Consider the following 15,543-nt stretch of genomic DNA (forward strand, 5'->3'; position numbering starts at 1 on the left):
TTGTGAGCTGTCTGCAGTAGGTACTGGCAACAGAACCTGGGTTGTCTGTAAGAGCAGCATGTGCTCGCAATTGCTGATTCATACCCCTCCATCCCACTCAGCCACACACTATCATATTAATGGACATTCACACCTTTGTCATTAAAGGTAATACAAGTTCCAGGCATTGGGACATGGATGTATCTTTTAGAAGGCGTCACCATTCAGTCCACTGCAGTTATTAAATAAAGACAAATTTGCAAGTTCACTTTGGTTGGGAATCCCATAATAACCACTTTAACAACATCAGTGAGGGACTGAGCAAGGATGCACGAAGGTTCTTAACCAACTCCTGATGCAAACAGCTGTGACCTTGCTGATGGCAGCAGGAAAAAAATGTCTGCAGCTGTTGAAAATGGACTTGAGTGCATTACCAAGTTGCTGTCACAATCTTCATGTAAGAAGTATCCAAACTTCATGTAAGAAGTTTGGATACTCTGAGGTTCCATAAAGGGAGAACAAATCAAGAAAGCTTTACAGAGAGACGGAGGGAGAAGGATGCCTGAGAAGCTAATTCCTGCAGACCTATGAATACAGAAGGCTCTGAGGATGACTTCAGCCAAGGACATCACCCAACTGCAACCACATCAGACCCTGACCTGGCCAGGTTTATGTTAACTTGACACAAGCTTGGGTCATCTGAGAGGAGGGAACCTCAACTGAGAAATGCCTCCAAATTATCAGACTTTAGGCAAACATGTAGGGCATTTTATTAACTAGTGATTGATGGAGAGGGCCTAGCCCATTGTGGCTGGTGGTCCTGGGTTCTATAAGAAAGCGGGATGAGCAAGCTATAATGGGCAAGTCAGTAAGCAGCACCCTTCCATGGCCTCTGTGTCAGCTCCTGCCTCCAGGTTCTTGCTCTGTTTGAGTTCCTGTTCTGCCTTCCTTCAGTGATAGACGGCAATCTGTAATTGTAAGTCAAAATAAACCCTTTCCTTCCCAATCTGCTTTGGTCATGGTGTTTGATTGAAGAAATAGAAACCCTAACTAGGACAGACCCTATGCAAACACTCTCCTGCTCCAGCCTGTCCACTGCCAGATATACAGGCAAAATGGTGATGCAGCCAATGGTTTTAGAGTGGTGTGCCAATAGGAACAAAATATGTTGACATCAAAGTCAGATGTGGTGATGGACTAGATATGTAGCAAGTGAGAAAAAGACAAGATGAGTCCACGAATTTGGGTCTGAGCAGCAGGTGCAATAACTCATATGGACAACCGATTCTCAATAAAGATGTCAAGGCCATTCCATGAGGCAAATGGTAATCTTTTCAACAATAACTCTAGTAAACCTAAGTATCTACATGGCTACAATTAAGAGCTGAGGGCTGGAGAGATGGCTCAGCAGTTAAGAGCACTGACTGTTCTTCCAGAGGACCCAGGTTCAATCCCCAGCACCAGCAACCACATGGCAGCTCACAACTGTCTGTAACTCTAGTTCCAGAGGAACTGATACCATCACCCCAATGCACATAAAATAAAGTTAAGTAAATTATTTAGCCAGGCGTTGGTGGCACACGCCTTTAATCCCAGCACTCGGGAGGCAGAGGCAGGTGGATCTCTGTGAGTTCGAGGCCAGCCTGGTCTCCAGAGCGAGTGCCAGGATAGGCTCCAAAGCTACACAGAGAAACCCTGTCTCCAAAAAAAACAAAAAAAAATTATTTAAAAAAATAATTAGGAGCCGAGCAGTGGTGGCACACACTTTAATCCCAGCATTCAGAAGGCAGATCTCCGAGTTCGAGGCCAGCCAGGTCTACAGCATGAGTTCCAGAATAGTCAGGGCTACACAGAGAAACCTGTCTCAAACAAACAAAAGGAAAGAAAGGTCTGACATGGTGGTGCATGCATATAATCCCAACACAGGGAAGATTAAGACAGCAGGATCAAGAAATTCCAGGCCAGCCTTGACTACATAGGGACCCTCTTTCAAACAAAAAGTTTGAAAATATTTATTTTATGTTTATCTGTGTGTGGTTGCCCACAGACAGAAGAGGGTTTTAGATCCCTGAAGCTGGAGTTGCAGGAGGTTGTGGCTGCCAATTGTGGATGCTGGGAACGGAACTCTGGTCCTTTGCAAGAGCAGCAAGTGCTTTTAAACACTGAGCCATCTCTCTGATTGTTTATCCATTTTTTCTCCTTTCTCTTTTTTCCGTTTTAACCCTGTGACCATGAATTTGTTTTTCTGTGTGGCTGTGCAACAAATCTAGCACTGTGTGTTCTTCATCACATTTCACTGAGCCCTTAGCTGGGAAATCAGTTGATGTCACACATGCTGAGATAGTACAGGGTTTGCTGTGATGTTCCAGTAACTCATCTCAGTAATAAATGTACTTGTCTCTTTATCAAGACTGGACACAAGTGATCTTTTTGTTTGTTTTTATTTTTCATTCTCGCTCTCTCTCTCTCTGAGTTCTTTTAGTTTTTTTTTTTTAATCTTATTTATTTATTATATATACAACATTCTGCTTCCATGTATATCTGCACACCAGAAGAGGGCACCAGATCTCATAACGGATGGTTGTGAGCCACCATGTTGTTGCTGGGAATTGAACTCAGGACCCCTGGAAGAGCAGTCAGTGCTCTTAACCTCTGAGCCATCTCTCCAGCCCTTTTTGTTTGTTTTTGAGACAGGGTTTCTCTGTCTAACAGTCCTGGCTGTCCTGGAACTCACTTTGTAGATTAGGCTGGGCTCGAACTCACAGATATCTGCCTGCCTCTGCCTGCCAGTGCTGAGATTAAAGGTACATAACTACCATGTCCAGCCTGATAAAGGTGATCTTAATGTCAAACAAATTTGCAGTTTCAAAGTTGGGCTTCCTTTCTATTTTATTGTATTTATTTTTTACTTTTTTTGGTTTTTCAAGACAGGGTTTCTCTTGTGGCTTTGGAGGCTGTCCTGGAACTCACAGAGATCCTCTGCCTCTGCCTCCCGAGTGCTGGGACTAAAAGCCTGCTTTGCTTTTCTGATCTTCAGCTTGCAGCTTGAATCTCAATATCTGTCTCTGGGTCCTTTATTTTTCATGCTATAGTCAGATCCTTTGGAAATGGAGTTACTGCCACGTGAGTGCTGGGAACTGAACCTGGGTCCTCTGGAAGGGCAGCCAGAGCTCTTCACGGCTGAGCTATCTCTCCACCTCCCTAAATTTTATATTTAGTACTTATTTATTTTATGTGCACATGTAATGTCTGCGTGTATGTATGAGCACAATATGCTGGATTCCCTGGAACTGGAGTTACAGATAGTTGGGAACCAAACCTGGGTCCTCTGTGAGAGCAGTTAGTGCTCTTTACTGTGAGCCATCTCTCCAGCCCCTTGAGTGTGTGTGTGTGTGTGTGTGTGTGTGTGTGTGTGTGTGTGTGTGTGTGTGTGTGTGTAGTTACAGGAGGCTGTGAAGTGACTGATGTGTGTGTTGGGAAATGAACTTCAGCTCCTCCTAGAAAACCAGCAGGAGCTCCTAACTGCTGAGTGACCCCTCCCGCCCCCAGCTATGTGCCTCTTAAGGTCTCCTGGGTACCATTATGTGAACCTGAGCTGTCTCAACCCATAAAGAAGTGAGTTTCTATATAGGTCTGGGGGAGGGGTGATTTGCACACTTTTAATCTTAGCACTTGGGAGGCAGAGGCAGGGGCAGGCATCTCTTTGAGTCCGAGGCCAGCCTGGTCTACGTAGTGAGTTCCAGGACAGCTAGGGCTGTTGCACAGAGGAACCCTGTCTCAAAAAGCAAAACAACAACAAAGGAAGTGTTTTTATGGTGCTGGAGAGATGGCTCAGTAGTTAAAAGCACTGCTTCTCTGCCAGAGGAGAAGGTTCAATTCCAATACACATGTGGTAGCTCACAGCCATCTGTAAGTCCAGTTCGATTCATCCTTTGCCTTCTGGCCTCTGAGAGCACTAGGCGTGCATATGGTACACAGATGCACATGCAGGCAAAACACCCCCACACATAAAACACAATAATAAACAGAAGACGTGTGCTTATTGAAGGGTTCCTCTTCTTGGTTAGGTCTTGAAACCCAAGGTTTTCTTTTTTAGCCCTGAGAACCTGGCACACATTAGGGGTTTTTCCCCCACAGCCTTGCTCCCTTATGTAATGCAGTATTGAGTCTGATGAAAGCCTTCAGGAGAAGGGGCCTCAAATCACATGCCCAGGCTCCACCTTCCATCTCCTTTCTTGCCTTCCACAGTTCACTCTTGTCCCTTATCTGGCTCTCTTATCCAGTTGCTCAGCAGGCTGCATCTCCTTGGACTGGGAGTTCAGCAGCCTTCCTATTATCAGCCAGATGCCTGCAGGCAGAAATCAGATAAAGACTTTTGGCTCACCACTCGGGTTCCTCTCGTTTTCATGCTCTGCCCACTCAGATCCTAGTTATTCAGGCAGCTCTCCGAAGACATCATAAAGATTAATTTTTGAAATCTGATTTCCTTTTTAATCTGTTTTCATAGGAGCACGCGTTTTCCACAAATCACACAATTGTATCCAGCAAAGGAAGTCTGGATCCCTGCTTTAAACCATGTCTGTACCCTGATTCCTCTTATGGGACCTTCTGCTAACAGTTAATGTGGACTAAAAACTAACCCCTTGTCTCCTCAACATCTGGATTTTAGTTTTTTAATTAAAATTTTATTTATCTATTTATTTATGAGTGGGTGTCTGCATGTTTGCATATGTTAGGTGTGAGTGGGTGTCCAAGGAAGACAGAAGAAGATGTTAGAGCACCTGGAGGTGGAGTTATAGGCTAGCTCTGTATTTAACAGTAAGAGGCAAATCAGTGGTTAAGAGCACTTGTTCTTTCAGAAGACCAGAGTTCAATTCTCAGCATAACTCAGATGGCTGCTCACAACTCCAGTTCCAAGGGATCCAATGCCCTCTTCTGCTCTCCATAGGTAGCAGGCACACAGGTCGTACATAGACATACATGCAAGGAAAACAGACATTCGTGCAAGTAAAACATTCATACACATAAAATATGAAAAGGGTTGGTTTTGGTTTGTTTGTTTTCTGTTTTTTGAGCATCTCAGGAGCTGCAGAGATGGTTCTGCAGTTAGGAGTACTTACCACTCCACCAAAGAACCCAAGTTCAGTTCCTAGCACCTACATCAGGCACCTCATAGCTGCCTAACTCCAGCTCCAATGGAACCAATACCCTCTTCTGGCCAACGTGGGCACCTGCACACAGAAACATACACATAAGGCATTTAAATAAAAATAGTAATAAGATACATTTTTTAAAAGAGAAAGCTCAAACTTTACATGTTTTAAAGAAGAATTCTCTCTGGTCTCTGATCATTTTTCCATGTTCTTCCTCACAGCCAAATGCCACTCGCATCTGTTCCCTTCCTCCAGGCCAAAAATCTCATTTTCTTTGCTTGTGACACTGACTCTCTTGTCTTCCTTGAAATCCTTCCCAATTCAAACACCACTGTCCTTCCTACAGTACCCCCATCTAACTCCGGCCTTCATGCTGTTTTATTTGTCATTATACTTAGTAGCACCTGTGACTAGACTGTAAATAAATTATTAAGTACATTTATTTATCTGTTTATTGTGTTTCCTTTCATGCAGTACAATTTCCGTAATGAAAGGAGTCTGCCTCTGACTCACTGATGAATCAACATAGTCCAGACCCGTTTCTGGTGCACGAGATTTAATTATGACCTGATGGCCGAGGGACTGCATTAGTAGAGAACAGAAGCATGCTAAATAAGGCCATGGCTGACCCAGAGGAGCTGTGCTCAAGGTAAGGGCAAGGATAGAGTGAAATGGAGCTCAGTTCTCCCCTGAAGAACAAGGGAAAGGTTCCCCTCCTTTTCTTCAAACATTGTCTTCAGAATGTCACAAAATGTGTGTGTGTGTGTGTGTGTATGTATGTGTGTGTGTGTGTGTGTGTGTGTGTGTGTGTGTGTGTGTGTTCCTTTAAATGTTCTCTCCACTTGAATCCTAACTGCCTAGATACTTCTCTGAAGATGTCATTCAGATTGACTTGAAATCTTATTATACAGTATATATAACCCTATTACATACTTAGATATGAATTTATTCTTTTCTATTAAATGTCTTCTTAATATGAAATATATCATTATATTATAAAATGTTTTATTACATATATACGGAGAGTACATAATCTGATTAGCTATAACAGGGCCCTGTCTCCCAGTCTCTGTGGATGGTTAGGAGCCTGACTTCATGAAAACCATTGCAAACTACTTCTTTCATAAAGAAAACTTATTTTTTCAGTGTATAAAACCAATTAACTGATGCAGATGGTGACCTAATTATCAGGTGAATTTAAGATAAACAAATAGTGTTGTCAAATTCTCTTACTGGAGGGCTAATTAAAGGCTAATTACCAGGGCTCCAAAGAACATCCTTGTAATAAATAAGTTGTACTTTCGTGGCAACATAGAAGTGTGAGATCTGTCTGCGTCTTCCTGGTCTCAGCGTCGTGTTCTGGGTTAAGGCTCACCAAAGCCGTTTTCTTTCTGATTTACCTTTGTAAAGGTTTCTGGGTGGAGAAAATGTCTTGTTTTAAGCTGGGAGCCTGAGAGAAGGCTCAGCAGGTAAAGGCACTTGCTGCCAAGCCTAAGGACCTGAGTTCAATCCCTGCGATGCACTCGATAGGAGGGAATGAAGGCACCCATTATCCTCTGATCTCTACACACATGCCATGGCCTGTGCACTCCCACATGCATACAATAAATAGATAAATCTGAAACATGCTTATCCTGCACTTGGGGGACTGAAGCAGAGGGAGGAGTTTGAGACCAACCTCTATATCCTCAGACTCTGTCTCAGAAGACAAGGCAAAACTGTATTTCCACAATATTGACAAAAGTAGGGGAAATTATTTTTCTTGAGGACACCCAGCAGAAATTAAGATGAAATAACAACCGGAGATCCATATTCATAAATTGGGATGGTTTGATTGTAGTTTATTCTTTTACCATCTCATGAGGAGAAAAAAAAAAAAAAGAACTACAGAATTAAATAGACTCAGTAGAATGTGATAAAGTATTTTTAAAATGTTTCAATGTACAATTCCATACATCTGCCTCTTGCCTTTTTTCTTGAAAGATCTACATTTCTTTCAATAAATATCTTCAAATTATTAAATGTGTGTACATATGACATTTGTACGAGGGAGGGCAGTCCCAGCACATGTGTGGAGGTCAGAGGGCAGGATTTGGGAGCCAGTCCTCTCCTTGCACTGTGAGTTCCAGGGACTGAGCTTGGGTTGTCAGGCCTGTACAGCAAGCACCCTTCTCCACTAAGCCACCTTGTTATTTATCTAGATGAAGGCCTGTCATGTTAAAGAGGACCCTCTCTGGGTGCTTTCTGAAGTGACTGTGGACAGTTACCAAAGAGCTTCATAAAGGGAGTTAATCCTCTGTGATTTGATGGGCAGATGTGAAAATTAGCAAAGGGTTGGTCACAGGCAAAACATACAAATTGAAGTTTTTCCAAGTGAAAGAAGAAAAGTTAGACTTGGAAAAGGTTGTAAAAATGGTTGCAAGCATCCATGCCTCTTTGTGAGCATACCTCTTATTTTGTGTGCATTCATGTCTGAGCACACATGTGTGTGTACCTGAGTATGGAAGCCAGAGGACAACCTCAGGCTGTTGTTACTCAGGTACAGTACCTGATTTTGAGACAGTCTCTTATTAGTCTGGAGCTCAATGGTTAGGCTAGGCTAGCTGTCCAACCAGCATCAGGAATCTCCAGTGCTGGGATTACAAGAGAGGGCATAAAATAACCCTGGGTTTAGAAGGAGGACACCTCTTTATAACGAGACCCTGTAGCTCCTCCCACCCAGATTACACCGGCCCCTCCCCATCCCTGCACACTCTCTGGAGCTAGTGATTGAACCCTAAGCCTTAAGCATGCTAAGGACTCCACTGCATTGCACCCCAGCCTATCTGTGTCATGACTCATGTCTGCCACTGTGACTATTCTTTGGCTAATACAAAGCAACAACCAGCAAAGCCTATGCCTCAAGAGGGGACTGTGCACAGGCAAGTAGAGAATCCTGGGCTAGTCGGAAGACAAAAAATTTGTGGCCTTATTTCTCATCACTATCCTCCAGACACACAAGGATCACAATCCAGGCATCTGAGTGACCTGTAACCTGGTGGTTGATACAAGCACTAAGCAGAAATCAGAGTCAGCTGAGCCAGAGCCAAAACACCAATCCACAAAACCTGAGCTAAATGGTTCCTTTAGAGCTGTGAGGTTTTGCAGGGTGATTTGCATGCAGTCAAGATAGACAGTACCTGAGTAACAACAGCCTGAGGTTGTTCTCTGGCCTCCCTACTCACGTATACACACAGGCGTGCTCAGACATGATAAATGATCTCAAAGTCAATCAATCTCTTTTTTGTTTGTTTTTTTGTTTTGTTTTTTTGAAACAGGGTTTCATGTAGCTCAGGCTGGACTTGAACTTGCTAAGTAGCCAAGGGTAACCTTGAGTTCCTGATCCTCATTACCTTCCCCTCCCAACTGCTGAGATTACAGGCATGAGCCACCTTCTACATCTTTCTAGCAAGTGCTTTCAAAATTTATATGTCCCTTTCATAAGTTTTGTGTTCAAATTTACCTTTTGGCTGTCTTCACCATGTTTTTTTTTTTTGTTTTGTTTTTGTTTTTGTTTTTGTTTTATGTCTGAGTGCTCTGCATGTATGCCTTTATACCAGAAGAGGGCATCCTATCTCATTACAGATGGTTGTGAGCCACCATGTGGTTGCTGGGAATTGAGCTCAGGTCCTCTGGAAGAACAGCCAGTGCTCTTAACCTCTGAGCCATCAGCTCTTCACCATGGTTTTGAAAGAACTGTGTTTCAAAAATATATTCTGCTTATGTGGAATGCGAAGATGCTGCTGAGAGTTTCTAGGGTCATAATTAAGGAAAAGAAAAAAGAACAATGGCTCAGTATTGTGTAAGCATAAAGACCTTCGTTCAATCATCAACACCCATGTGAGGGAAAAGAACATGCCCATTCCAACACTGAGGAGGTAGCAAAGAGGAAGGTCCCTGGTCTGTCAGAAAACCAGTCTAACTGGATCAGATTGGTGAGCTCCAAGTTCAGTGAGATCCCGTGTCGAAGGTAAGGCAGGGAAGGACTAAAGAAGATACTCCATATTGACCTCTGGCCTCCTCGTGTACATGCACACATTACACACAGGTACATATGAACACACACACAAAGGAAAAGAAAAAACTATGCCGACTGGATTATAAAAATAATACAAACTCACAAAATAACAAGTTTATAGCGTATCTAAGGCATAATTATTAGAGCCAGACAAGAAGGAATTTGATGTTTCTCTTTCAGTCTTCTCCACATGGGGGCCATGTCGACCTTACTGAATTACTGCCTAAGTTAGAGACCAACATCCATTATCCTGTGTTGATATTTTCTGTGTCCATGGGGGCTATTCCTAATCAGATGGAGTAAATAATTCTCTAGTGAAACAACAGACAACATCTACTTCCCACCAACCCACAAGTCCACTGGGGCCAAAGAGCTCCCCTAATGGGACAGAAAGCGATAGAGAGACACAGCGACTCTATAAACACCCCAGGGCAGGAGTCACACATGACTCACTGCTGGTGGCAGTGGATAATGACTTGTGTGATGGCCTTCAATGTGATTCTGCCTAGATACAAAGGGGACCAATGGGTTGATAATATAGAGGAAAGCATGACTCTTCTTCCATATCCTCATTTGAGATATATTCATCTATTGAATTTTAATTTTACCTTTTATTTCTTCTTTTTTGAGTTGTAGTTTGAAACCAAGTTCTCACAAATGCTAGACAAACACTTTACCAATGACTCATTAATTTTACCTTTTTTCTCTGTGAAAAATTCTATCCCTTCATTGAAAACTGATATTTATAAGAAGTTAATTATATACTAGGAGGTGGTGGTCCACGCCTTTAATCCCAGCACTCTGGAGGCAGAGCAGGTAGATCTCTGTGAGTTTGAGGCCATTATGGGCTACACAATGAGTTCCAGGACAGCCAGAGCTACACAGAGAAACCCTGTCTCAAAAAACAAAAGCAAGCAAGCAAACAAACAGTTGATTGTTTGGGATTCCAGGCCTTGATTTGAAGATGTAAGGAGTTAACAGAATACTGAATGTGCAGTCCACTTCCTGTTGCCTTTGGGTCAAGATATAGAATTCTCCAGTACCATGTCTGCCAGCATCTCACCATACTCCCAGCCCCAGCCTCCACGCTCCCCACTATGATGACAATGAACTAAACCTCTGAAACTTTAAGTTGTCACCTCAATTAAAGTTTTCATTTATAAGACTTGCCATGGTCATGGTGTCTCTTTACAGCAATAGAAACCCTAACTAAGACGGGGCTCTTTGGAGAGGAGACATGAGTTGCCATAGTGAACGATGTGGAGATGCTGTGGCTAAAGCAGAGAGAGGGTCAGGCATTTCAGCAAAGCCTCTCTAGCCCATCACATTCCCAGACGGATCAGAGCCACACCTATCACAGAAACAGCACAGAATATACTCTCAGGGTGAGTGGGGGCATCCTTGAACGGGCTCTGTTGTCTAATGTGTCTTCAGGTGAAGGCAAGAGAGCTATTAAGAAACTGGGCTTCCTGTGTACCAGTGAGATGATGGAGTTCTAACAAGAGCCTAGAGATAACATTTCACTGTCAGAAGCAAGAGACATGCAGTTGCTGAAACCAAAAACAAGGTTGTCTTTGCAACTTGGAGGCCTTGCTGTTCCTAGCAGTGTTTCTACACAGGTGATGATGATAATGACATTTATGATCTATAGCCAGAAGCTACAAAGAACAGGGGTGCAGAATACTCATGTCGGCCGTCAAGCAGAAAATCATGATCCCCTGGACAACTTTGATATGGATTACACACAGGTCTTACCCAAAGAGCCCATTATTTGGATGTTCTAGAGAATGGACTTTTACAAGTACAGAAAACATTTATTGCCTCGTCTTTGCCTAGTGGGACCTATGGGACTATCCACTGGAGAAAGGACTAATCCTAGGTCTACTGAGTACAGTTGGATTTAGATAATGATCTCCCTCTGGTGCCATGGTGATTAAAAAAAAAAGTCAATTATAACTTTCATAATAAAATGGGAAACATCGAGACCTGAGGGCAAATGGCCCAAGTGGTCCTGTGAACTAACCCCACCATCATTTTCCTGGTCTGAGATATAAACTTAACGACAGATGTACAGGGCAGTGGCAGATAAATGGTAACTGGCCTGTGAAGTAAAGTTATGGTACTTGAAGGATCAAAGCATTATAAAGCAGTCATGCTTCATTCAGGCAAAACTTGAAGAAAGGTGTCCATTAGGCCCATGGCATCCTGTGACTGACTATTGCAGAACCAACAGAGATCACAGAAGGGGAGAGCCAGCCTGCACAACCTGACCGGGAGCTATTCCCTGGTGGCCGCTGTGCATTGTGTTAGCCTTCGGAGAGCTGGTGGGCACCACTAGTTATGGGTGGTGGTTTGTTTGCTGGTAGCTACACTACTGAATGAATCTCTTCCTCCCCCATCAACTGTCCAACTATGCTACACACCACGTTTGTGCATGTTTCTAATTCCATGTTTATGTCTCAAATACCTGAGCACCTAAGTTCTATAAGAAAGTACACAGAACCACACTTTCAGGGAAATTTATCCCTCAGTGAAACCATACTTCTATCTAGAAAGGAGAGTTAGATCCTCTGCTGAGGCTGTCTGATCCCCAGTGCTGGAAAGTCACTGCAAAGTTTCTCTCTTAGATTTCTTTTGACAGGCATTTTCATTGGCCACTAGCAATTATTTGTAATAATTCATTCTTTGTGTCAAACAGTTTTAGAGAATTAACATGATATTCCCTTACAGCTACTGTTGTTCCTGCTTCAGGAACAAGATAAGCTGTGACATGATACACATTTTGCTTTTTTTTTTTTTTGACAGGGTTTCTCTGTGTAGCCCTGGATGTCCTGGAAGTCACTATGTAGTCCAGGCTGGCCTTGAACTCAGAGATCCACCTGCTTCTGCCTCCTAAATTCTGGGATTAAAGGCATGTGTCACCACTGCCCAGCAATTTTTTTTTTTTTGATTTTTAGGAATTGTCTGACTTAAGTATTTGGAAAACTTATAATTTGTTTCATCAAAACATTAAATTTGCTGGGTGGGAGGCAGAGACAGGCAGAGCTCTGTGAGTTCTAGGCCAGCCTAGTCTATAGCACGGAGTCCAGGACAGCCTCCAAAGCTACAGAGAAAGTCTGTCTTGAAAAACAAAAACAAACAAACAAAAAACCAACACATTAAATTTGGGTAATAATTTCATGTCATATAAAATTTTATTTTTTGAAAATATTTGCTATAACATTATGATACCATGCCCATTCCAGAACAAAGATTCATCAACTCTCTTCCTCCTGCCTTTGTTACAAGTTATTTGCACTGTTTCAAGCTAAACAAGTTTCTGATTATCTCATTCATAAGAAAACTAGTCAGGCCACACTGGGTAAGTTTACTGTAGCTTGAGCCCCCAGGGATGAACTGTGCTTCTTCTTTGGCCTCCACTTGCCTATTTGATTGAATACACAGATAAAAGGGAAACTGATGAGAACATGAAGTGATCTAACTTGAAATTTTTTTCATTATTACGTTTGTTTATTTATTTGGGGAGAGGGATTGGATGTGTGTGCTATAGTGCACTTGTGGAGGTCAGAGAACAATTTTTGAGAATCTGTTCTCTCCTTCCACCATGGTAGATACCTCTCCTAGGTATAGAACTCTGCTTATCAGGCGTAGTGTCAAGTGTCTTTATCCACTGATCCATCTTGCTGGACTTAGCTCTTAGCTTTTTTTTTTTTTTTTTTGAGACAGGGTTTCTCTATGACTTTGAGGCTGTCCTGGAACTAGCTCTTGTATAGACCAGGCTGTCTCAAACTCACAGAGATCTGCCTGCCTCTGCCTCCCGAGTGCTGGGATAAAAGGCATGCGACACCACTGCCTGGCTTGGACTTAGCTTTTTATTTTTATTGTTAAGGGGGGATTGTGCATGTTTGGCTGAGGTGGGGTATGGGGTGGGGGTTCAAAGGACAAGTTTGTGGAGTCGTTTCTCTCTTACCTTTATATGGATTCTGGACATCGAATTCACACAACCAGGCTTACAAGACAAAACACTTTTTTTGTTGTTGTTGTGTTTTGGTTTTTCGAGACAGTTTTTTTTTCTCTGTAGCTTTGGAACCTGTCCTGGAACTCGATCTGTAGACCAGGCTGGCCTCGAACTCACAAAGATCTGCCTTCCTCTGCCTCCTGAGTGCTGGACTAAAGGTGTGTGCCGCCACCACCCAGCAAGACAAACACCTTTACCTCTGAACCATCATGATAGTCCAGGGCTAACTTAGAAAAGGGAGAGAGAAAAAGAGAGAGAGAGAGAGAGAGAGAGAGAGAGAGAGAGAGAGAGAGAGAGAGAGTATTATTATTATTATTTGTTTTGTTTTGTTTTTCAAGCCAGGGCTTCTCTGTGCAGCTCTGGCTGTCCTGGAACTCCATGTATAAACCAGGCTGGCTTCCCAGACATCCTCCTGCTTCTGCCTCCCAAAATCTAGGATTAAAGATGAGCATCACCACGGCCAGCCTATTTTTATTTTATGAGCATTTGTTCACATGCATGTCTGTGTACCACATGTGTGCCAGGTGCTCACAGAGGCCAGAGAAGAGCATAGGATCCCCTGGAGCTGTAGTTATGGAGGGTTGTGAACCACCATGGGGTGCAGGGAACTAAATTCAGGTCTTTTACACACACACACACACACACACACACACACACACACACACACACACACGTATAAAATCTTACTTGATTTTGAGGAAGATAAAGTCACTCAGCCTACCATGAATAAAATACGTGGGGACTGGGGGTAAATGCAAATTAGAACATGTTTTAGAAGGTAAGGGTTAGGAAGTCAGTCATAGGTAACGGTGCACACTGTCCTAAGGCCTGGGAGGTGGAAGCAGAAGGGTCAGAAGTTCACAGTTACATAGAGTCCAGTTACATAGAGCTCAAGGTCAGTTTGGACTAGATGAGACTCTGTCTTACATAAAAAAGAGGGCTGAGGGGTTATGTCAGTCTGCAAAGTGTTTGCTGGTTAAGGATAAGGACCATGAATTCAATTCTCAAAGCAGGGGTGGGATGGGGGGGGGCGCTCTGGACAAGACACAGGTATGGAAACATGAATTTGCAATCCTAGCACTAGGGAAGACAGATTCCTGGATCTGGATAGCCAGCCAGCTTATTCTACTTGGCAAGCTCCTGGGCCCGTGAAGACATTGTCTCAAAAAACAAGATGGGGGTAGGTGAAGGGATATCTCAGTGATTAAGAACACTTGCTGCTCTTGTAGAGGACCTGGATTGGCTCACATGGCAGCTTATGTCAGGGGTATAACTCAGCTCCAAGGAATCCAATGCCCTTTTCTGGCATCCATGGACACTGTTTGCTCATAATGAATATACATACATGCAGAGAAAACTCATAAAATTTTAAAAAAATGAATCTTTAAAACAAAACAAGATGGATACTGTCTGAGGAATAACAACTGAGGCATCCATTTATACATTCTCCCATGTGTGCACCTACCCACACACCTGCATACACACACACACACACACACACACACGCACGCACGCACGCACGCACGCACGCACGCACGCACACACAAAGATTCTATTAGGCAATTACAGACTGTGTAAGTAAATGCTTCAATAAGGCAAATATACAAGTCCCAGGCCAGGATGGGCTGGATCAGACCCTCTCTCAAAATCTCCTCCCCCACAAAAGATGAATATGTTTGACTCTGCATAAAATAATTAACTACTTATAGGTAGATGGTAGTTAATATGGTGTGAAATTAACTGAAGCATTCCCGGATGTAGTTATTGAGCAAGATACGGTAACTCATGCCTATAATCCCAGTCACTGTGAGGAAGAAGCAGGAAGATAGAATTTCAGGTACACAGTGAGGCTTGAGCTACAGAGTGAGACCTTGTCCCAAAAAACTGAAACCAGGGCCAGAGAGATGGCTCAGCAGGTGGGGAGCTTCCTGTTCTTCCAGAGGACACAAGTTCAGTTGCCAGCACCCAGTTTCTAGATCACAACCACCTATTAACTCCAGCTCCCAGGGATCCAATGCCTTCTTCTGGCCTCCACAGATATCCACAAATATTTGGTAGATACACACATAAAAATAAAATTAATTATTTTTTTTTGTTTTTTGTTTTCCACATAGGGTTTCTTTATATGCCCTTGGCTGTCCTGGAACTAACTTTATAGACAAGACTGGCCTCGAACTCACAGTGACCCTCCTGCCTCTTCCTTGAGTGCTAAGACCAAAGACACACATCATTACACCCCTGGCTTGTATTTATTCTTTTGAACTTCAACCCTCACTGTCTTCCACTGCCAGGCACCGCCCTCTGTGACAACATCTACCTCCTGCTAGTCTTGGTAT

General features: G+C 43.1%; 1 protein-coding gene and 1 long non-coding RNA gene across 2 annotated transcripts in view; one reads left to right on the plus strand and one right to left on the minus strand.

Moving 5' to 3' along the window:
- Positions 1-5,705: 5,705 nt before the first annotated feature.
- The window catches only part of Spink8 (serine peptidase inhibitor Kazal type 8 (putative)), a 31,597-nt gene continuing 21,759 nt past the window's right edge, over positions 5,706-15,543 (plus strand). The window contains exon 1 of the mRNA XM_027414636.2: positions 5,706-5,781. Coding sequence (XP_027270437.1) covers positions 5,738-5,781 — 44 coding nt within the window. The 5' untranslated portion in view covers positions 5,706-5,737. The remainder of the gene's footprint in view (positions 5,782-15,543) is intronic.
- LOC107979651 overlaps positions 12,398-15,543 on the minus strand; it is a 29,661-nt gene continuing 26,515 nt past the window's right edge. Inside the window, exons 3-4 of the long non-coding RNA XR_003485145.2 lie at positions 13,160-13,430; positions 12,398-12,613 (exon numbers count right to left, since the gene is read on the minus strand). This is a non-coding gene — a long non-coding RNA (uncharacterized LOC107979651). The remainder of the gene's footprint in view (positions 12,614-13,159; positions 13,431-15,543) is intronic.

Source organism: Cricetulus griseus, chromosome 4, assembly GCF_003668045.3.
Source record: "Cricetulus griseus strain 17A/GY chromosome 4, alternate assembly CriGri-PICRH-1.0, whole genome shotgun sequence".
Classification (NCBI taxonomy): domain Eukaryota; kingdom Metazoa; phylum Chordata; class Mammalia; order Rodentia; family Cricetidae; genus Cricetulus; species Cricetulus griseus.